General features: G+C 49.8%; 1 protein-coding gene across 8 annotated transcripts in view; it reads left to right on the forward strand.

Annotated features, from left to right (window-relative positions):
• Nucleotides 1-22971, forward strand: part of LOC121858212 (formin-binding protein 1-like) — a 155620-nt gene that overhangs the window by 97466 nt on the left and 35183 nt on the right. For all 8 annotated transcript variants that reach the window (XM_042354443.1, XM_042354440.1, XM_042354444.1 and 5 more), the window contains one exon: nucleotides 1749-1864. In XM_042354443.1, coding sequence (XP_042210377.1) covers nucleotides 1754-1864 — 111 coding nt within the window. In that variant the 5' untranslated portion in view covers nucleotides 1749-1753. The remainder of the gene's footprint in view (nucleotides 1-1748; nucleotides 1865-22971) is intronic.

The raw sequence follows: 22971 nt of genomic DNA on the forward strand, positions 1-22971 counted from the left end.
ACACACATCCTGGTCACCACTACACATCCTGGTCACCACTACACACACCACTCACACATCCTGGTCACCACTACACATCCTGGTCACCACTACACCACCACACATCCTGGTCACCACCACATCCTGGTCACCACTACACCCATCAGTCTTCACCTCTTATCTCATCATTGTGTATTACTGCTCAACGACTCTTACTCACGTTCACCACTGTGGTGTGTGTGTGTGTGTGTGTGTGTGTGTGTGTGTGTGTGTGTGTGTGTGTGTGAGGCTGCTAGACCAACACCCTCTCAGGAACAACATACAGACACACGCTCCATGCCTGTCCCTGAACGCGCTTTGAATACCTTTATAACTTGTAACCAAACCTTGACATAATTATAACCAGTGAGAGTTTAACAACAACAACATCAACATCATCATCAACAAAAACAACATCAACAACAGCAACAACTACATCAATTATCAACAACAACAACAACAGATTTATTTATGTAAAGTCAGTATTGATGTTAGGTGCAGAGCCAAGTAGGTTAATGTGAGGCAAACATCTTGTGTGTGTGTGTGTGTGTGTGTGTGTGTGTGTGTGTGTGTGTGTGTGTGTGTGTGTGTGTGTGTGTGTGTGCCTAGGACCTCCAGCTTGGGCACCGTGCAGGACCTACAACAACAGGAGTAGTTATGATGAATACAAAGCTGGTTATCGTAGCCAGCTGCTCGCTCGGTTAACGTAGCTCCTCCTTATGTAAGATACACCAACGGTAGGTGCTTCTGAGAGAGAGAGAGAGAGAGAGAGAGAGAGAGAGAGAGAGAGAGAGAGAGAGAGAGAGATTCCCTCTCCCAAGCATTCCACAACGGCCAGATAAATCCTTTTTTAATGTGCTCTCCAGGGGTCTATAACGGCGCCAGTTATGTCAGTGCTTCCTTTCCCGTATGTACATTGGTATAACATGTACACTTTTCTATGAGAACAACTGCACCATCAACACCACCACCCACCACCATCACCACCACCATCACCATCACCACCACCACCACCACCACCACCACCACCACTCACCACCATCACCACTACCACCACCACCACTCACCACCACCATCACCACCACCACCATCACCACCACCACATCACCACCATCACCACCACCACCACCACCACATCACCACCACCACCACCACCACCACCACCACATCACCACCATCCGCCACTCACCGGAAGCTGTTGTTCCTGACGTCCTCTGTCTCATAGTCTTCCCAACACCAGGAGGAGGAGGAGAAGAAGAAGGGGGAGGAGGAGAAGTGTAAGGAAGAGAGGATTAGGAAGAAAAAGGAACACCTGAGTATAAGTGTGTGGGAGCAGAGAGAAGGAGGAGGAGGGAGAAGGAGGAGGAGGAGTAGGAGTAGGAGAGCATTTGGAACTTGACGCCCCTGGGTTGAGGAGAATGTCGGGACTACTGTTAGGTCGAGAGGTAAACGCTTGGGGTCTAGTGTTACCTGTGTGTGTGTGTGTGTGTGTGTGTGTGTGTGTGTGTGTGTTCATAACCTCTGCCACAATCTTCACTATTATTATTATTATTATTATTATTATTATTATTATTATTATTATGATTATTCGCCTCCTCACGTTACACTATATCTCACACACACACACACACACACACACACACACACACTCACCATTACTTTCACAATCTATCATCCTTCGTCGCCACCACCACCAAGGTAACTAACACTGTGTCTTCTCTCTCCCACAGGACCAATGGGAGTGTATCGCAGGTCACACACAGAAGGGCATCACCTTCCTGGAGCAGTACGGTCACTTCGTCAAAGACAGATGCCAGATCGAGTTAGAATACGCCAGAGGTCTCAGGTGAGGATGGCTGGACCTGTGTCTCTTGTTCTTCCCTCTATTTTACGGATTATAGAGGAAATTCCGTTATATAGAGGGTTCGTTTGATGTGAAACCTTTATTTAACGGACTATATGGAGAGCAAATTCCGCTATATTGAGTGTCTGTTAGATGTTAAACCTCCATCTAACAAACTATATAGGTGGGTGGAATCCGTTATTGAGAAATCCGGTATTGAGAGAGTTTACTGTATCCATTACTTTATTGAGAAATCCGGTATTGAGAGGGTTATTTATACGATAAAGGTGACCTAGATAGAACCAACTATATATAAGTACATTATATAACACTGACTTACCACGGCACGTTAAGTAACTGCCTTGGTGAGTGGTGCTTCCTTGGTGAGTGGTGCTTCCTTGGCGAGTGGTGCTTCCTTGGCGAGTGGTGCTTCCTTGGTGAGTGGTGCTTCCTTGGCGAGTGGTGCTTCCTTGGTGAGTGGTTAAAGAGGCTGTGTGGTGCATCACTAAGCCTCGGTCACCTCCCATACCAACGTTCACTCACCACATTGACGACGTAACTCATAGTCATAGTCATTTAGATATATATATATAGTATGGATGAGTAATTTGTGGTTATAGACATAATTATATGATAATCTCGACCATATAGGTGTACAGTATATGATAAGCTGCTATGTTGCACGAGTGAGTTTTAAATTTGTATGGAATTATTAGATCGTGGAGAAGGAGAGTTTAGGAGGGCGTGTTGTGAAAGAGAGAGAGAGAGAGAGAGAGAGAGAGAGAGGTTAGGTTTAGCAGTAGTCAGTGTGGGTACTAACGAGAGAGTTCACCATCATAACAGCCACAGTTATGTCGAGGCCACAACACATTGGTGGTGGTCAAGCTCCTCCAGATCGGTGTTGTGGACAGAGCCAACCATGGAGGAGCATCGTTTAGTGTGTGTGTGTGTGTGTGTGTGTGTGTACAGAAAACATAGTGGGTGCCCTCATTGTCTTGACCAACTTTGTATTTGACTGTTGTTGTTGGAGCTGTGTGTGGGAAGGGGTGCGTTGGGGGGTCCTGCTCCTCTCACACACACACACACACACACACACACACACACACACAAAAGGATGATATTAATGTTAGATTGAATTAAACGTACAGTGATGGAGACGTTATAGTAGTAGTAGTCGTAGTTGTAATAGTAGTAGTCGTAGTAGTAGTAGTCGTAGTAGAAAAGATGGTTGTTTATTTCCCATTTAAAGAACAGTCATACGAGGAAGTAGGTGTTGGGACATTTGGTAAGGCAACAGTGGCTCAATAACACTGTGAAAGGTGGTGCTTCAGGAGGTGACCAAACGGCGCTGTGGAATGTTCTTTGTTGGCGTAATGGTCTTTGTTGTGTACGAGGTGAGGTGTGGTGGTGCCGGTGCTGGCGTATTGATGATGATAATGGAGATAAAATGTCAATGGTTTGCCATGGGAAGGGAGAGAAGAGGTAAGTTATGAAACGGGAAGTAATGTAGTAGAAAATAAGAGCAGGTGATGGTCATGCCCTGCGTTTTTATACCACCACTTCTCCTCCCTCCCACCACAAGGTTGACCTCCATCATAATCAAAACCCCTTCTCAAACCCCCTTCAAACCCCCTTCCTCAACCCCCCTCATAATTCTCTCAAAATTTCCTCAAACTTCTAACCTCCCCCACACCCCCTGCCTGTGAGTGTATCTGCCGTGTCAACTCATAAGCGGCGCCTTTATGTCTCCCAGAACTGTTGACACACTTACCATAAACACACACACGTCTAAATCTCATTTAAGTTTGTATATTTTCAGCCACCGACTGCAACTCTATTAATAAAGCGTTTATTATTATTATTATTATTATTATTATTATTATTATTATTATTATTATTATTATTATTATTATTATTATTATTATTATTATTACACACACGACCATGAAAGCTACATTGGAAAAGAAAACAAAGTAAGGGTTGATTCACTACTGCAACAAGAGGGAATGGTATGTGCTTTATCTACTGTGGAGGTGTATTACTGAGAGGAGGGGGGGGAGAGAAGGTGCCTTCACGATGTTTATACAGATTACCGCCCAGTACACCGTCAAGGTTCACTACATTGCCTGAGTAGTGTCGTCACCAGTACTACACCTTGTAGCGTCATGAGGTGTTCATAGTTACACAACACCTTACAGGGATTTATTTATTTATTATTTATTTTATTGGTTGATGTGTCCAGTGCTGATAAATTCGCAGTATTTATTTAATGGCTGAGCATATAACCAGGAGTTGTTTATTATTCTTAACAATAGATGGGATGGTGCTGTTCTCTATCTATCGGTACGGGCTCTTATGGGCTGAATTTTGTTGTAGTAGCGGACTGCGCGAGTTGGGTGGGGGGCTGCAGGTGGCAGAAGGTGGCGATGACGAGGGTGGTGCAGTAGTCCCCTGCCAAACCTTTCTAGTGCTTGGTGGTGGAGGTCACTGAGGGATGGTATTTCCAGGGTGGAGAGAGCGTTGGTGTAGCCGGAGTATTCTGCGCCGAGCATGATTCTGCAGGCCCTTTTCTGTACCTTCTCTAGCTGACGTTGTTGGGTGGAGTTGAGAGAACACGACCAGGCTGGTGACGCATACGTTAGTTTGGGGAGAATAAAAGCGTTGTAGATGGTCCTCAGCTCTGGCGTGGGTGTCCCAAGTGACATAAGTCGTCGTAGCATGTAGAGACGATACGAGGCTGCCTTGTGTGTGTGTGTGTGTGTGTGTGTGAGGTTGCCTTCGTCATGGATGGTGGGACAGTTTCTCCTCCGGTAATAATGTGGAGTGATGTGTGGGCCTTCTCTCACCATCATCTCTTACTCTCAAGGAAGGCTGGGAATGTGGGCGTGGTGCGGTAGGGTGTACTAGGAAGTGAGTGGTGTAGGTGTGGTGGGAATTAATACAGGTTGTGGAGTGGGTAATGGTCATGAGGGGGAGGTGTGTGTGTGTGTGTGTCACTACTTTTCTTGTGCTGCTTTCACCTGTGGGGGATATCATTGCACCCACCCACCCACCCACCCGCCCGCCCGCCTATAGCCTACACCCTCCCCCTTCACCTATACGCCCTTCCTGTTAACATACGCCCTCCTCCACTCTCTTCCACTCCGTCCACCTACATCAACTCCGTCCACCACACACCCACCCCGTCCACCCACCACCCCGTATTCAACCTCACGCCACCTCCGGGTCGTCATTGAGTGGCAGAAGGGACTATCAGTGTTAGGTCGGTGATTCAGTGTCATTTGGGGTCTTTAGTGGTAGCGAGTGAGGACCCTAGTAGTGGCAGTGAGGTCCCTAGAGGCATCAGTAAGAGGTCCCAGTGGTAGTAGGACCTAGTATCAGTAGGGGGGGGTAGGGAGGGCAGTGGCGTGAGGAAGAGTCTCACTGTTCTCCTGTTAATTCTCGCCAGCATCAGGAAGGCCCATTGGATGTGTCACGGCGGTGCATGCCCCACGTGGGGGGGCTGTGGTGGTGTGGGGGGTGGCTGTGTGGCGGGGGGCTGTAGGTTTGGGGGGGCTGTGGGTGGTGTATGGGGGCTGTGGTGGCGGGGCTGTGGTGGTGTATGGGGGGGCTGTGGTGGTGTGAGTGTGGCAAGTGCTATGGGAGTGTGGCACAACACTTTAGTTACGGTCACCACACGTATTACCTCCACGAGAAGCGCCGCTCATCATCACCAAAGAGAATGTCGTTCTTGTGATCCTGCGGCTGTCACATTCCTAAGCCCACCCCTCCCTTCCCAAGGCTGACACCTTCTCACGCCTGCCTATCCCGGCTTTCCCACCCGTGGCAGACACTTTCTCACGTCTGTCCACTCTCTAACCCCTTGTCCATACCGACCCACGCCCACTCCACCCACTTCTTACTGTCCATCCACTCCACTCATTTCTCACCCCCCCCGTCCCCATTGAAATCCCACAACTCCCCACACAGTACTCAGTCTGCCCCGTGAGTACACTTAGGGTTCTTGTAAAGTACGGTACTACCTCTTTTGTAGCATATAAGCTCTTGGTCAACTCTAAGGCTTATAAACTTTGTTCATTTCTGAGAGTTTTATACTTTGATCATCCCTGAAGGTGGTAGACTTGGGCACCCTTATTGCAGGTAAGTTAAAGGTGTTGCAGCGGCAGGTAACGTCACCTCTGGGGTGTACAACCAGTAAACAATGGTCGTGTGTTGAGGTGATGATGGCAACACTATCCTCCACGGGTCGCCACCATCCTCGTCAACCTCTCGCCACACTTCCCCCTTTCCTTTATGGCGGAGTTTTCACTGTTGACGGCAGTACATCAGCCTTGAGGGTCTTGTTTATACATAAAGGAGGCGTAAAGGGGGGTGTAGTTGCAGCCACCGGGGAGATATCTGACGGTGTGTGTGTCAGGAGAATCAGTATGTCCAGGCAGGTGTTGTGTTGAGGGTTTTTGTTGACCTGATTTACTGACCTCCTGCTGGGGGAAGACTTAGCTGTAGAGGGAGCACCTTGTTACGAGAGAGCAGTACGGGGATCTTGTCTCGTCTGTGTGATAGCTTAATGTAATGGTGGTGGTGACCAGCGATAGTGGCCGTACACACGAGGGTTGGCCTGCTGGTGGGAGTGATGGTGTGCTGAGAGTGCCACAGGAGTAATGGGGTGCCGGGAGTGCCAAGAGTGCCAGGAGTGATGGTGTGCTGAGAGTGCCACAGGAGTAATGGGGTGCCGGGAGTGATGGTGTGCTGAGAGTGCCACAGGAGTAATGGGGTGCCGGGAGTGCCAAGAGTGCCAGGAGTGATGGTGTGCTGAGAGTGCCACAGGAGTAATGGGGTGCCGGGAGTGCCAAGAGTGCCAGGAGTGGTGGGAGATTATATTAGGCCACAAGAAATAAGTAAAGCCTCTTTAAGCTGAGTGATTCCTTATAAAAGCTTTTCATAATATCTTATTACATTATAGAGATTGTTGTAGAAGCGGTTAGGTTAGGTTAGGTTAGGTTAGGTCCGGTCCGGTCTTACTTGGGGCAGCAGTACTGGTTGTCGCCCCCGCTGGTAAGAGCTGAAGTATCACTCTTTTTACTGCCGCCGCCCCAGAAGGTAACTGCCGGCCGACGCTCTCTCGCTTGCTTAATGTATTTACGAAAGTGTGTGTGTGTGTGTGTGTGTGTGATGGGAGTAAACTCAGTTCTTAAGAGTTTTTGCGAAAGTGTTGCATTTAATGACGAATAGTGACAGCCACAACGACTCATCTGTCAGAGAGAGAGAGATGTGGACACTACTGCCAGGGAAACCTTACACCTGTTGGCCCACCACCACACACACCTGGCCTCACCTAATTACCTCAGTCTCAGGTACCTTCTGAAAAAACATCACACGTCAGATTTTTTTTCCCAGAAGGGTTTTGTCTTTCAGTATTGTTATGTAAACATCAAAGGTTAGGTTAGGTTAAGTTAAGTTAAGTTAGGTTAGGTTAAGTTAAGTTAGGTTAGGTTAGGTTAGGTTAGGTATTATTGCTGATGTATGGGAAGTATGTGGTCAGTTAAGCTGTACATTGATGCATTAATATATGTATTTTAATTTAGTTTATAGGCCTATGTGTGTTACTCATTGATTTGACTTTAAATGTTTGTGGGTTAGAGTCATACAAGGTGTGTGTGTGTGTGTGTGTGTGTGTGTGTGTGTGTGTGTGTGTGTGTGTGTGTGTGTGTGTGTGTGTGTGAGCCGTATTTCGTTTAATGAATAAGTTTATGGTCCGTGTATGGGTAGTGTCTGGTGAGGGGGTAATAGCGAGCTGCACTCTACTTAAAGGCATGGGAGGAGAGGAGTGGTGAGTGTGTAATGGGGTGTCTGGCCCTCTACACACCTATCTCAGCCCCCCCACTCCATCTTCAGCCCCCCCCCCACCTATCTCCAGCCGCCCCCACCTATCCTCTCAGCCCCACCCATCCCCAGCCCCACCCATCTCAGCTCCCCACCCATCTCAGCCCCCCACCTATCTCAGCCCCCCACCCATCTCAGCCCCCCACCTATCTCAGCCCCCCACCTATGTCAGCCCCCTCTACCTCCCTATCACCTCAAGACGTCCCTTACTGACATTAGCCTTATATCATGCTGCTAGTAGGAACCCCCTTTCTCCCCCTTCCCTCCGCCGGGCTAACTAGGACGACACCAGGGAACTTGCGGATGTGTTTGTTTGTCTATAGCCGTAAAGGTTTATGTCTCTGATGGGGTTATGACTGACTGAATGACTGACTCTTTATTATAAGGTTGTGTCGTTCACCACTAGTTGTGTATTACAGGCGGGGGATTATTGCTCGACTCTAGCTTCTGTACCACCCCTCCCCCCTCGTCCCTCTCACTCCTCCTCCCGTCCGTCACCCACGTCCCTCTTCACGCACGAGGGCCGCCCCACTGACTGTGGTATCTATGGTCATCCTTGAGACTGTCGCACCGCACGAGTCCCGGAAGTGGAGTCGGTGGTGGTCGAGGGGGGGGGGGAAGGACCTCCAGGACTGTGGGATATCCCTAGGTAGGATGACCGAGGCCATTAAGGTATAGAGCGTGTGTCGGGGGTGTGGCAGGCCAGTGGCCCAGTGGCCTTGGCATGGGTGCCATCGTCACTCTCCGCTGCTAGTGTCGTCACCGCTAACTTCAGGCCGCTCCTCTTCAGATATATTTAGCCGTCCGTAAACACTGCCGCCAGCCCGGGCCTTGATGCTGCTGCTCCTAGTGGTGTTTACATTGTACACTCCTGCTGAGCCTTATGATAATGCTGTGCCTACTGGTGTACTACTGCTGTGTGTGTCCAGTAATATCATGCTGTGCCTACTGGTGTACTACTGCTGTGTGTCCAGTAATCACTCTTACATCACTACTGTTCATTGCGCTGTAATTCACGCTGTTGCTGCTGCCTCGGGTGTTGTTACTTAAGGTTTCAGCTGCTACTGTTACAGCTACGAGTGCTCCTTATACTGCGTAGTGTTCCTGCTACTAAGGCTCCTTGTAGCTGTCAGACGTGCTGTAGATGTTATTAGTGTCACTACTGTTGGTGTTGACAGTTTAGTGAGAGTTGTTCCTGCTGTGAGTTATACAAGAGTGTTAAGTGACTCTTATGTACGGTTGGTGTAGTGATGATGCTTCTCGCTACACCTCCACTGTGTGTATTAAGGGGGTGTGTGTCAGTTACCACAGTTTTTGTTGTTGTTATCGTCGTAGTAGTAGTAGTTGTTGAAGTAGTAGTAGCAGTTGTTGTAGTAATGGTAGTAGTTGTAGTAGTAGTAGTAATAATAATAATTGTTGTAATAGTAGTAGTAGTGGTAGTAGTTGCAGCAGTAGTAGTTGTAGTAGTAATATCAGCAACAGTTGTAGTAGTAATGGTATATGGGGAGAGAATTCAGAACGTTGATCAAGGCAGCGTCACTCCTCTAGTGTTCACAACCTCTGGTGGGATGGGACCAAGTGCAAGATGTTTCTACGCCAGACTCGTGGAGGTGATCTCCGAACAGAAGCAGCAGCCCAGAAGTTATGTTACAGCCTGGATGAGATGTCGACTGTCTTTCTCTCTCCTTAGGTCTGCTTTGCTCTGCCTCAGGGGAACGAGAGCATCGGCCCCAAAGCCGACAACAGCTGCAGATATTGACTCTGAGGCTACAGTCACTGAATGCCTCGACTACTTACGTATTAGGATATTTAATTTTAAGGTCATGGTGGCGAAGGTGTGGCTATAGGGGGAGGATGGAGGCTAAAAAAATGGTAGTAGTAGTAGTAGTAGTAGTAATAATAGTAGTAGTAGTAGTAGCAGTAGTGTGTTGGTTGTATACGTATAAATAGAAGTGAAAGCAAATAAATTATGCCTTATAAAAACAACACATAAATTATAGGGGGCGATGAGAGAGAGAGAGAGAGAGAGAGAGAGAGAGAGAGAGAGAGAGAGAGTCTTGCGTTTTGAACCATTATTTCCTCTCACACTTTTCATTTTTTTCTGACTCTGATCGCTATTAGAGCCTCACTCTGCCCACACTCGCTTCACTCTGCCCACACTTGCTTCACTCTGCCCACACTAATAGCTGAAGCATCTTATACAAGGCTCACTCTCATCTTCCATTAATTTAATCAGTCAACCTGTTCTGGGACTGGCTCATTATTTACCTCACTTTCTCTCTCCCTCTCTCCCTCCCCCTCTCTCTACCTCTCTCCCTCTCTCTCCATCTTATTTTCTCTCAGGCAGACTTTAGAGAGAGTGGCTGTGTGATCGTCTGTCCAGTTAATTCCTCACCTAACCTAACCCCCACCTCCCTCATTTCCTCAACCCTCTCATCTCCACCGCCCCCATTCCCCCTCCTCATCCACCACCCCTCATCAACCCCCCACACCCCCACACCCATTCTGACTTGTTATGTGAAGGTGTGGACGCTGCCCACACTCCCCATGATGCCAAGAATTTACCTCTGCCAGCCAAAACTATTGCCAGGCCAGTAGATTTCTCGAGGTTGGGTTAGGTTAGGTTTGGTTAGGTTTGGTTAGGTTAGGTTTGGTTAGGTTTGGTTAGGTTAGGTTTGTTAGGTTAGTTAAGCAAACGGTGGGTGTTACCATGGGGAGGGGGCCAGAAGTGATGCAGGTCTTCTATCTAGTGGTGCAGGGCAGGGCAGGGCAGGGCAGGGCAGGTCAGGTGAGTGGCGTGAAGTAATAGCTGTAGTGTTGCGGTTCTTGAAATTTACAGGCCATGTGATATGTGGCCCTGTGTGTGTGTGTGTGTGTGTGTGTGTGTGTGTGTGTGTGTGTGTGTGTGTGTGTGTGTGTGTGTGTGTGGAGGAATGAGGATGAAGAAGAGAGGGCGTGGGGGAGGGGGAGGGAGGAGGAGGAGGAGATAAAGGGAGGAGGAGGAGGAGGAGGTAGGGAGGAGGAGGAGATAAAGGAGGGTAATATGGTATTTGGGTGACATATGGAGGGAGGACGTGGGTAATGAGGGGAGAGTAAGGGAAGAGGAGTGGGCGTGGTGATTGACAACGTGCCCAAGACCTGAAAGGTTTGAGGGGTCCAAGGCCCGCCCCGCACCATCATCACATCTGCTTCAGGAGGAGAATACCGTTCACCTACTACCACCTGCCACCACCCCTCTCTACACCCCTCTCCTCCCCCTCACCTAACCTTTATTTATATACACAGGGAGATAACTCGGAAATGTCTTTTATCCCCTGATGCCCTTTGATGCCTTTAATGCCCCGTGAAGATGCCCCACTGCCGGATACGTTCCCAGAATGCCGGATGAGGTGTAGGTGTAGGGGAGATGTGTGAGATGAGGTGTGTAGAGGATGTGTTGAGATGAGTGGGTGGAAAGGTGTGTAGGGAGTAAACACTGAGGGGTAGACGTGCACTAGCTGGAGAGGTGAGGGATTTTAGCTCACCAGGAATAAGGTGACATGTTACATTCAAGACCCTCTCTTCTCCTCCTCCTCTTCCCTCACCCCTCACGTCTTCCTCCTTTTCCCTCTTCCCTCACCCCTCACCCATACTCCTCTCTGGTCCTTCTCCCCATTCTCCTGCCCCCACCTCTTCCTATGCATGTTACCCTTTCCTTGGACATTTCTTCCTCTCCTCCTCTTCTTCCTCCTCCTCCTCCCCCTCTCCACCCCACTTCTTCCCCTCCTCCCCTCTCACCCCTTCTTCCCCCAACTCCTATCAATGAGTCACCGAGGAACACTTGCAGTAACGAGCACAAGTTTACCTGTAAGATAAGCTTACCAGGTGTGAGTGAATCTACCTGGAGGAGGGGGAGGAGTCTACCTGGAGTGAGTGAGTCTACCTGGAGGAGTCTGGAGGATAAGTTTACCAGATGTGAGTGAGTCTACCTAGAGTGAGTGAGTCTACCTGGAGGAGGAGTCTACCTGGAGTGAGTGAGTCTACCTAGAGTGAGTGAGTCTACCTGGAAAGGAGTCTACCTAGAGTGAGTGAGTCTACCTGGAGTGAGTGAGTCTACCTGGAGGAGGAGTCTACCTAGAGTGAGTGAGTCTACCTGGAGGAGGAGTCTACCTGGAGGAGGAGTCTACCTAGAGTGAGTGAGGCAGCACAGTGTTGCGAGAGTGAGACTCGGTGGCCACGTGTGTTCTCTCGTCTCAACCATGACCAAGCATGTCCTCCCCCACTATAACGCTGAATGTGGAGGAGAGATGGGGGTGGAGAGGGAGATGGGGGGGAGAGAGATGGGGGGTAGAGGGAGATGGGGTGGACGGAAGATGGGGGTGGACGGAGAGAAGTGGAGGAGAGATGGAGATAGTGAAGAGAGGAAGGTGATGGAGAAGGACGAAAGAAACCAAGATAGATGGAGAAAATGAAGAATCCGTTAACAAGGCGAATATTACATCAAAACCTCCACACTTAAGACTAATTAGTGTGGAAGTCCGTTATATCGAGGTGTTACCACATCTATAACGGATTACATGGAGGGAGATGTCCGTTATATGGAGGTTTATTTACAAAAGTGTTTACGTAGAGATTGAAGACCGGAGTGTTGAGTGAGTGTGTGAGTGTTGAGTGAGTGTGAGTGTTGTGTGAGTGTTGAGTGAGTGAGTGAGTGTGTGTGTGTGAGTGTTGAGTGAGTGTGTGGTGTTGGTGTGAGTGTGAGTGAATGAGTGTGTGTGTGTGTGTGTGTGTGTGTGTGTGTGTGTGTGTGTGTGTGTGTGTGTGTGTTTTATATAATGATGTATGAAGGTTGAAGGTGACATTGTTCTTAAGGCAACAAGAGCCACCTGGCCGTCCAACCTTCTACTCCTCACACCTGCCTTCTCCACTATCTTCTCCCCCCACTATCTTCTCCCCCCCACCTACCTTCGCACCTGCCCTCTCCCACCTACCTTCTCCACCTTCCTCTCCTCCCACACTAATCTTCTCCTCCCGCACATGCCTTCTCCCGCACCTGCCTTCATCACACCGCCAGCCAGCCAACTCCTCCCGCACCTACAACTACCTCCCCCTCCCTCTGATGACGTAACACCTCCTTATCTCCCTCATTGCTGCTCCTCCATTATGGCCAAATTTTCCCATTATTTGCGGTTCACTTCTCATTGACATACGATTTTGGAGGATGTGTGTGTGTGTGTGTGTGTGTGTGTGTGTGTGTGTGTCGTATAATTTTCAGCGTTTAAGGTCACACAGTTAATGACTCTCAACCACTCATGACCACCGCAAACTCCTCCATTATTAGTATTATTTGGTTGGTTGGTTGATGGTGGTGGTGGAGACTTGTGTGGTAATCCTCGCCTCAGTAAACAACAGCATCTCTCTCTCTCTCTCTCTCTCTCTCTCTCTCTCTCTCTCTCTCTCTCTCTCTCTCTCTCTCTCTCCATTAACAGAATCCTCTCAATATCAGAAAAAAAAAGCACAATAATTAGTCCGGTATTGAGAGGTTTGCCTCACAGAATCATTTATTGGGAGGGTTTAATATAGTAGTGAAGGCACGTGTGTTTAAGTGCCTTATATTTATCTGTGTTAGCGATCTCATAACCTGTCTTAACTCACCTTAGGCCTACACACACACACACACACACACACACACACACACACACACACACACACACACCTGGGTCTGTCTGTTAGAGCGGCAGTCAGGACAGAGAGGTCAGGTTACTGCGCGGTACCTATAGAGCCAGTGAAAGTATTATATGGTACCGGGTAAGCGAGGTCAGTCTTATACGACTACTACTAATGGCGACACAGGTCATTGCTTAACGGTCAGTGAGTCTGTTATTCCTGAAGGTCAAGGGTGGAGAGAGTTACCAAGCGGGGAGGGCGCGTGGTGTCACAGGAGGCCCACGTGGTGCCCCGGAGTGAAACAAACTGGCCGGGGTGTTGTGATGTCAACACTTATTGTTACACACAACTACTACTACACTACTCCCTACTGCTGGCTACTGCTGCATGGCTGGTGGCTCTCTCCCTCCTCCCTCCCTCCCCCTTTTTCTTTCCCTCCAATACCTCCTTACCGTCTCCCCCCTCTCCTCCTCCTTCTTTCTCCCTCCACTACCCTCCCTTACCGTCTCCCTCTACTCCTCCCCCTTCTTCCTTCTCTCCCTCCCAATACCCTCCCTACCGTCTCTACTCCCTCCTCCCCCTTCTTCCTCTCTCCCTCTACCCCTCCCTTCCTTCTCCCTCTCTCCCCTCCCCCCTTCTTCCTTCTCCTCCCCTCTATACCCTCCTTACCGTCTCCTCCTACTCCCTCCCCCTTCTTCCTTCTCTCCTCACCCAATACCTCCTTGCAACGTCTCCCTCTCTCCCTCCCCTTCTTCCTTCTCTCCCTCTTAATACCCTCCTTCACCGTCTCCCTCTACTCCCTCCCCTTCTTCCTTCTCTCCCTCACCAATACCCTCCCTTACCGTCTCCCCTCCCTCCCCTTCTTCCTTCTCTCCCTCACCCCAATACCCTCCCTACCGTCTCCTCTACTCCCTCCCCTTCTTCCCTTTCTCCCTCACCCAATACCCTCCCTACTGTCTCCTCCTCCCCCCCCTTCTTCCTCTCTCCTCACCCAATACCCTCCCCTTACCGTCTCCCTCTACTCCCTCCCCCTTCTCCTTCTCCCCTCAAACCCTCCACCCCACCGTCTCCTCTGCTCCCTCCTCCCTTTCCCCACCTCTCTCCTCCTACAAAGGCGGTAATAGGACACGCCAGTATAAACCTTATAACCACACTAATTAGGGGTCAATAAACAGTTTGTCTTCCGTAAAGGTCTGGGTGTAGTTAGGGGCAGGGAAATGGCTTCATGTTTTAGTGATTGTTTATTATTAATTGTCTGGGGTATCCGACGCTACTTGGGTCTGTTGTTCTTTTGTTTTTCGACGAAGAAGATTTAATAGATGTAGCCATTTAGCCCAGTTCCTTGTATCAATTATTTCATTTTTTTTAATGTCTCCTTAATTTTCCTCTTGTCTTCGCTATTCTCTCTCTCTCTCTCTCTCTCATTCATCGTTCTTATTCCTCCTTCATTTCTTCTGCCTTCCTCCTCCCCACTTTCTCTCTCCCCTCTCCCCTCCCCCCCCTTTCTCTCTCCCTCTCCCCTCCCTCCCTCTCCTACACCCTCACTCCTCCTCTCCCTCTCTGACACCTCATCACTTCCTGTTTCCGTACGGTGTCCCTATCTCCTCCTCTCATTTGTCATCTCTCTCCCTCTCATCCCTCCTCCATCTCTCCTTCTCCTCCTCTCATCCCCTCTCTCATCCCTCCTCTCCCTCCTCCCCTCCCTCTCATCCTCCTCTCATCCCTCCCCTCTCATCCTCCCTCTCATCCCTCCCTCTCATCCCTCCCTCTCATCCCTCCTCTCATCTCCCCCACATCCTCTGGTCTTCTGCCACCGCCAGACTCGCTCCATGTGGTTCATGATATAACATAACGAGGGTCTTGGTGATGAGTGACGTCCAATGGTAAAGACCTTTACTTCATCATAATCATCATCATTATCACCATCCTCACCCAGTTCTCCTTACTCGCCCCCTCGCCTTACTCGCCTTACTCCCCACTGCCTTACTCGCCCCCTCGCCTTACTGCCAGTATATCACATGGCGAGGCTAAGAAGGTCTTGTTGATCTGGCTCTTGTTATAACCAGTTTATATTCATGTTTATATCATCATAGTGTGAGGTCGATATATACCTATAAATGAGGTGAGGCTTTGTGGTAGATGTATGGTCGGGGTGAGATGAGGATGTAGTTGTGTGGATGAGAACTGACGTGTGAGACATTTGTACCCAACCTGAACTGGGGAATACCACTGGGGGGTAATGGTGTGGGGACTTGACTGGGGGATGAGGAGGGGGCTGGTTGGGAAGTCTCAGAGGACTAGACTAGGGGTGAGGGAGGGGTGGGGGTAAAGGGTGAGAGAGGGCTGGAGGATATTACTCACTGTTCTACTAAATGAAATGGATTCATTGCACATTCACTCACTTCCCTCCACTCCTTTAATATTATTATTTATTGTTATTGTTATTATTTTTATTATTATTGTTATTATTATTATTTATTGTTATTGTTGTTGTTAGTATTATAACACTCACTCACACACTCACTCACTCTACTCACACATTCACTCACTCACTCACCACTCATAATAGAGGGTAGAGTTAGGTAGGTAGACACAGGTAGGAGGGTTGTTGTGTGTCACCCATTAACCTGCCGTGTTTTGTAAGGTTGTTGACTCGACCACACGATCCCTTCCTTTGTTGACAGTGACGCCGGCCAGCCAGAGAACGGAAGAGGAGCTGAGAGAAGATAAGGGAAGGCATGGGAACAGAGAGAGAGAGAGAGAGAGGAAGTGTTTGGGTACAGTCTCTCTCTCTCTCTCGTCTGTGTATTCTTGAAGGCAGTTTTTCTTATCAGGTCGTCACGGGTGGGCTACAAACATTGGGGGTCGTTTTTGTAGACATTTATTTTCGTGTGTGTGTGTGTGTGTGTGTGTGTGTGTGTGTGTGTGTGTGTGTGTGTGTGTGTGTGTGTGTATTAATAATAATAATAATTAACGGTTTATTGAAAAGCTTGTGAAGGCTGAAAATATACAGTTACATATTTGAGAATGGTTGCAATTACAAATAATATACAAGTGACATAAGTGACACAAATAAGACTATAGTAACTTAGATGAGGATCAGCTCAAACTACAGTTCATTTCAACATAGTGACAGTGGGGAGCAGTGTTTACGGGAGTGAATACACTGATTTATTACATGTTATTGTAATTTTAATGGTTGGGACTGGGCTGTTCTTATAGCGTCAGGTCGTGCACGTATGGGCTGGAGTCGGTTGTGGTGTCAGACAATTCTCGACAGGGATCTCAGGTGGTATTAGGGCCGGTGTCGGGGGTGGTGTAGAAGCTTCTTACCGAATTTGCAGATGAGGCCGTGGTGATGGTCAGTGAGAGTCGAAAAGGGTCAGTGTGTTGAGCGCTATGATATGTGATAGGAAGGAGAATAATCTTACATGCCTCTTTTACTTTCTGAGTGTTTGTTGTGTGGCATTTAGGAGGAAGACCAGGTGGGGAGGCGTGTGTGTGTGTGTGTGTGTGTGTGTGTGTGTGTGTGTGTGTGTGTGTGTGTGTGTGTGTGTGTGTGTCATGTGGGCAGGTTTGGGGATGGAAGGTTTCTTATACATTTTTGCAAGAGACTCGACAGTGTGTGTGTGTGTGTGTGTGTGTATGTTTGTGTGTTTACTGTTTAAGCAGCGTAGTGTTTTGTGGGGGGGAGGGGACTGGTGAGGAGGGAGGGGTGGACTGATAATTCTTTGACAAAAACTAATGGTATGGTTTATGTCTGGTTTATTTTTAAAAAGCTGTATACATACCTTGTACACCACATAAATTTTGAGTTTGGTTAGGTTAGGTTAGGTTTTGAGTATTGTAGTCTTAGGACTTATCATCACTGCCATAAAATTGTTAAGGAAATTCTATCCAAGTTAATTTCCTGTGTTTGTGTTCCCTCTCCCTCTCTCCTCTTCCTCTCTCTCTTCCTCCTCTCTTCTCCCTCTTCCTCCTCCCCTCTTCCTCTCCGTCTTTGTTGTCTGGAGCTACAACTCGAATCACTTTCCATTATGCAGTCATTGGTGCCTGCATATCTTATCACTGACTCTACCACCTACCAACCCCTCACTCTCACTACCTACGACCCCCACCCGTGACTACTACTTCTTACATACCACCACCTCACTATAGTCTCATTTCCAGGTTGACGAGGAATCATTCACGACTTGACCAACATTGAAAGTAGAGGATATTGACCAGAGGGTCGTCGGGACACTGTGTGCTATTTCCTGGTGTGTCGGCGACCACCTCACCCGCCCTCCTGCACCCCCACAGCCCTCCCCCCTAGCCTCCCAGTCATTTTCCCCAAACCAGTTTGTTGTGTATCTCTTGACACGTCGCTGGGGGTCTGTCTGGGCGTCTGAGGGTCTGGGTCGGGTCTATCTTGCTCATATTTGTGAAGGCTTCCAGGGCCTGGAGTCTTGATAATAATGAACATAATTATCTTTCCTGCCATATATGTGTGTGTTCTGTCTGCCTGTCTGTCTGTCTGTCTGTGTGTGTGTCTGTCTGTCAGTCAGGGTGAGGCGGCGACCACACCCAAACTGACTAAACACTGACGGACTCTGTAACACTCAGCTCCTTAATATCTCCCCATGACGACACATCTTCTCACTATCCTCTGTTGAACACACACAGGGTGCGAGGGGTCTGTGGTTGACTGTATGGAGCAGTGAGTAAGCTGCTGTCATGAGTATTACCAGTCGTGAGCTCAACCAAACTCCGTTATTACCACCACTACCACTACCTACCACCACTACTACTACCTACCACCACTACTACTACCTACCACCACTACTACAGCCACTACCACTCACCAAGCAATCATTAACGCTGTGGCCTTGACCCTGTCAGGTGGTGGGGTCACGACACAGGTGTGCAAGACTGAGAAAGTTCCTGGTCATGTATTCCTCTAAAGGACAACGATAATTATAGTGATAGCCAGGTAAACACTCTCACCTCCCTCACCATTCCCCTCAGGCAGGTAAACGATCTTGTTCACTTCCTCTCCTCTCCCTCCTTTCTCCCCTCCTTTCTCCCTCCCCCTCTCTACCTCCACCTCCCCCTCCCTTCTCCCCTCCCCCTCTCCCTTTCTCCCCTCCCCTTTCTCCCCTCCCCTCTCCACCTTCCCCCTTGTTCCCAGAAGAAAAAATTACGTACAAAGTTTCAAAGTGACTTGAGGACAACAGGACAGTAAAACCTCCATAACGGACAACATGGAGATGAAAGTCCGTTATATGGAGGATCTCTGTTAGGTGGTAGGGGAAATTATCTAAATGCGTATTACCAATGAGCGTTGAGTGTACATGACAAACAACCTGTGTGTGTGTGTGTGTATGACGTCAGTGTGATGGGCGGGGGACTTCGTAAAGAGACAAAGTGCGTCCGGGGAGAGAGTCAACTAATAATATAGAATCTCAACTGGTCACCATCACCCATAGGATTCGGCTGAAATAGAATCACCATTTGAGTCGTTCATTGCGTTTTGCTCAACACAACACTCAATCTATCAAACCTCTGCATCAACCTCTATACCTCATCCTCTCAACACCTCAGGCTCTCTCATACCCTCTATCCTCAACCCCCACTCTATAACCCTCTACACTCCACCTCTAACCTCAACACTCTCCTCACCCTTACATCTCTCACCCACTCCGCCTCAATACTCTATCTACCTCACCTTTAACCTCATTCACTCTTCATATCATCACTTATCTCACTCACCCACTCTATCTCATACTACTAGGAACTGTGTGCCTCCACCACCTACGTCACTCAACCTACTAGGAACTGTATCTAGTAGCTAGTATATGAGGAACTATTAAGACCTCTAGCTCAGGATGTAGGGTGTGGGTCTTGACAGGCCGTGTGGGTCTTCGACGGCCGTGTGGGTCTTTGACGGGCCGTGTGGGTCTTGCATGCCGTGTGTGGGTCTTTGACGTGCCGTGTGGGTCTTTGACGTGCCGTGTGGGTCTTTGACGTGCCGTGGGTCTTTGACGTGCCGTGTGGGTCTTTGACGGGCCGTTGGGTCTTTGACGGGCCGTGTGGGTCTTTGACGTGCCGTGTGGGTCTTTGACGGCCGTGTGGGTCTTTGACTGCCTGGGGTCTGACGGGCCGTGTGGATCTTTGACGTGCCGTGTGGGTCTTTGACGTGCCGTGTGGGTCTTTGACGGGCCGTGTGGGTCTTTGACGGGCCGTGTGGGTCTTTGACGTGCCTGTGGGTCTTTGACGTGCCGTGTGGTCTTTGACGGCCGTGGGTCTTTGACGTGCCGTGTGGGTCTTTGACGGGCCGTGTGGATCTTTGACGTGTGTGGGTCTTTGACGGGCCCGTGGATCTTGACGGGCCGGTGGGTCTTTGACGGGCCGTGGATCTTTGACGGGCCGTGTGGGTCTTTGACGTGCCGTGTGGGTCTTTGACGGGCCGTGTGGATCTTTCGGCCTGGTCTTGACGGGCCGTGTGGGTCTTTGACGTGCCGTGGGTCTTTGACGGGCCGTGTGGGTCTTTTGACGTGCCGTGTGGGTCTTTGACGGGCCGTGTGGATCTTTGACGGGCCGTGTGGGTCTTGACGGGCCTGTGGATCCGGCCGTTGGATCTTTGACGGCCGTGTGGATCTTTGACGCGTGTGTGTGGGAGATAATAGGCAGCAGGGGGGGTGGAGGTAGTGGTGGAGGAGGTGGTGATGACTGGGATAGTGGGTTGTGGGTGGGTCGGTGAGGGTAGTAGTGGGTTGTGAGTGGGTCGGTGAGGGCAGTGTGGGTCGTGGTGGTGGGTCGGTGAGGTAGTGGGTACACACAAGAGACTCGTGCCACCAGGCCTGAGATAGGAAAGGGGTGCACCTCCTATCCAGCTCCTCCTCCTCCTCGACACCTCACCCTTGACGCACTCACCCTCCCCCGCACCACCACTCCCCGACGCCTCACCACTCCCGACGCACCCACCACTCCCGACGCACTCCCCACCTCCCCGACGCACCCACTACTCCCACGCACTCACCTCCCCGACGCACCCACCACTCCCCGACGCACTCACCCATACACACCTCGAACATTTATATTAACTCATGTATGGGTGTGTTTATCTCTTCCATTATATGTATAAACACAAGTATACACACCCATACATATGTATATTATAATATAGACGTGTACAGACCTTTTATTTACACTCCTCCTCTAGTTCGTGTGTACTAAGCGTTCATACACTCTGCTGCGTCTGTCTGTCTGTCTGTCTGTCTGTCTGTTTGTTTCATGTTTTTATGTAGGGACACGCCGTTACTCACACAGTCTGTATTCTATAGGTCACTCACCACACTCTGTACTCTCCGTCCTCACTACACTGTACTATTTAGGTCACTCACCACACTCTGTACTCTCCACGTCACTCACCACCTCCTGTACTCTCCACGTCACTCACCACACTGTACTCTCCACGTCACTCACCACACAGTCTGTATTCTATAGGTCACTCACCACACTCTATACTCTCCACGTCACTCACCACACTGTACTCTCCACGTCACTCACCTATTGCATCGTGTAAACAACATTGTTTTAGCATTGCCTACTGCCCCCCTCCCCATCAGAACCCCCTCCCTCCCCCATCAGAACCCCGTCCCCCTCCCCACAGAACCCCTCCCTCCCCCATCAGAACCCTCCCTCCCCCATCCCTCCCTCCCCATCAGAACCCCCTCCCTCCCCATCAGAACCCCCCTCCCCCCATCAGGACCCCCTCCCCCCCTACAGACCCCCCTCCCCCCACAGAACCCTCCCTCCCCCAAATCCCAGACTTCTGAACCATCCTGTATATAGTTTATCAGTGTACCTAAGACCTTCAAAAATAGCCCCATTTAACACGCACGTAAATCGGTCGTTAAGCTGTCATACACACACACACACACACACACACACACACACACACACACAGAGTCATTAAACAAGTAACAAATCTACTAAACATACACACGAAAGTGGACGTTTGGGATGGCGCCTGGCTTAGCTGTACAAATACCGCAGTGGCGCTGGGTAGGGTGTGGGTGGGGCAGGTGAGGTGTGGGCGGGGCAGGGTAGGGTGTAGGCAGGGGTGGGGTGGAGGTGGGCGGGGCAGGGTAGTGTGTGGGCGGGGCGGGGTAGGTGTGGGCGAGAGGGAGAGGTGTGGGCAGGCAGGGTAGGTGGGCGGGCAGGGTAGGGTGGCAGGGCAGGGAGGGGTGTGGGCGGGCGGGGTAGGGTGTGTGGGCAGGGTAGGGGTGGGGCGGGGCAGGTAGGGTGTGGCAGGATATGGGGTGGGTGCGGCCTGGGTTGGTGAGGTAGGGGCAGGAGGACGGGGCGGGGTAGGGTATAGTAGGGTGGCAGGTATGGAGAGGGCAGAACGATGCAGAGGACGGGGCAGGTTTTGGGTGGTAGCATCGTGGCTTAGAAAGAGTGGGAGGAAAAAGCCATGCTTATGAGGTGAAACACGTTCATCCTTCCCCCATTTTCCTTGATCGTTATGGCAGGGAAAAAATTCCTCAAGTTCATTATTTTTGTGTCGGAAATATCGTCATGAAGAGGTGTAGCATTGTGAGTGTCGTCCTCTGAGCTACCACTTCTATGTCGTCCCCCCTGAGCCCCCACTGCTGTCAGTCCTTGAACCTCCACTTGAGTGTTACCTCAGAGGGTCGCGCTTGTGCTGGTGTGCCCTTCGGTTCCAGCTAACACTTGTTATCATTATAAACAACTCTCTTGGGAAGACACCAAGCTCCGGGGGGGGGGCGACTCTTGGAATGACCCACAGCTGGTAAGTAAAGCCTTGTTCCCACGGGATGAACAGCTGAGGACCTCACGTGTATATGTTGCTTCTCTGGACTGTGAGAGAGAGAGAGAGAGAGAGAGAGAGAGAGAGAGAGAGAGAGAGAGAGAGAGAGAGAGTCGAACTAAATAAAGCAAAACAATCTCACATTATATCAAGACGAAACTTATTCTGGGTGCGGCGTGAGAGAGTGTGGGCGGGAGGGGTGGGGAGTGGGCGAGTAATGGGTGAGTTTAGGGAGAAGGAAACACTCGTGTGTGAATGTAAACAGGATGAGAGTCTGGTGATGATCCCAGGTTTGTCCTCAGCCACTCACCACGAGTCTCTGTGTAGGGAGAGAGACTTGAATCTTTTGTTTGGGATTTAATTTGAACTATGGTAGATTGGTGTGTGGTGTATGGTGTAGTGTGTGTGTGGTGTGGTGGTGTGTGGTGTGTATAGTGTGGGTGTAGTGTGGGGTGTGGTGTGTGTGGTGGGGTGTAGTAGTGTGGTGTGTGGGGTGTAGTGTAGTGTGGTGTGGGTGGGGTGTAGTGTGGTGTGGTGTGGTGTGATGTGGTTTGGTGTGGGGTGTAGTGTAGTGTGGTGTGTGTAGTGTGGTGTGTGGTTGTGGTGTGGTTGCTGTGATGTGGTTACTGTGGTAGGCCAACAAAAGAGACTCTGAACGGCTGTGATAGGCCAGCTAGAGGTAGAGATGGAGGGCGAGGTCACCCTTTCAAGTACCTGCTTCACAAGTGCTAGTGTATGACTGAAGCTGTACTCCTTGATGTCA

Source organism: Homarus americanus, unplaced genomic scaffold, assembly GCF_018991925.1.
Source record: "Homarus americanus isolate GMGI-L3 unplaced genomic scaffold, GMGI_Hamer_2.0 scaffold57980, whole genome shotgun sequence".
Taxonomy (NCBI): Eukaryota; Metazoa; Arthropoda; class Malacostraca; order Decapoda; family Nephropidae; genus Homarus; species Homarus americanus.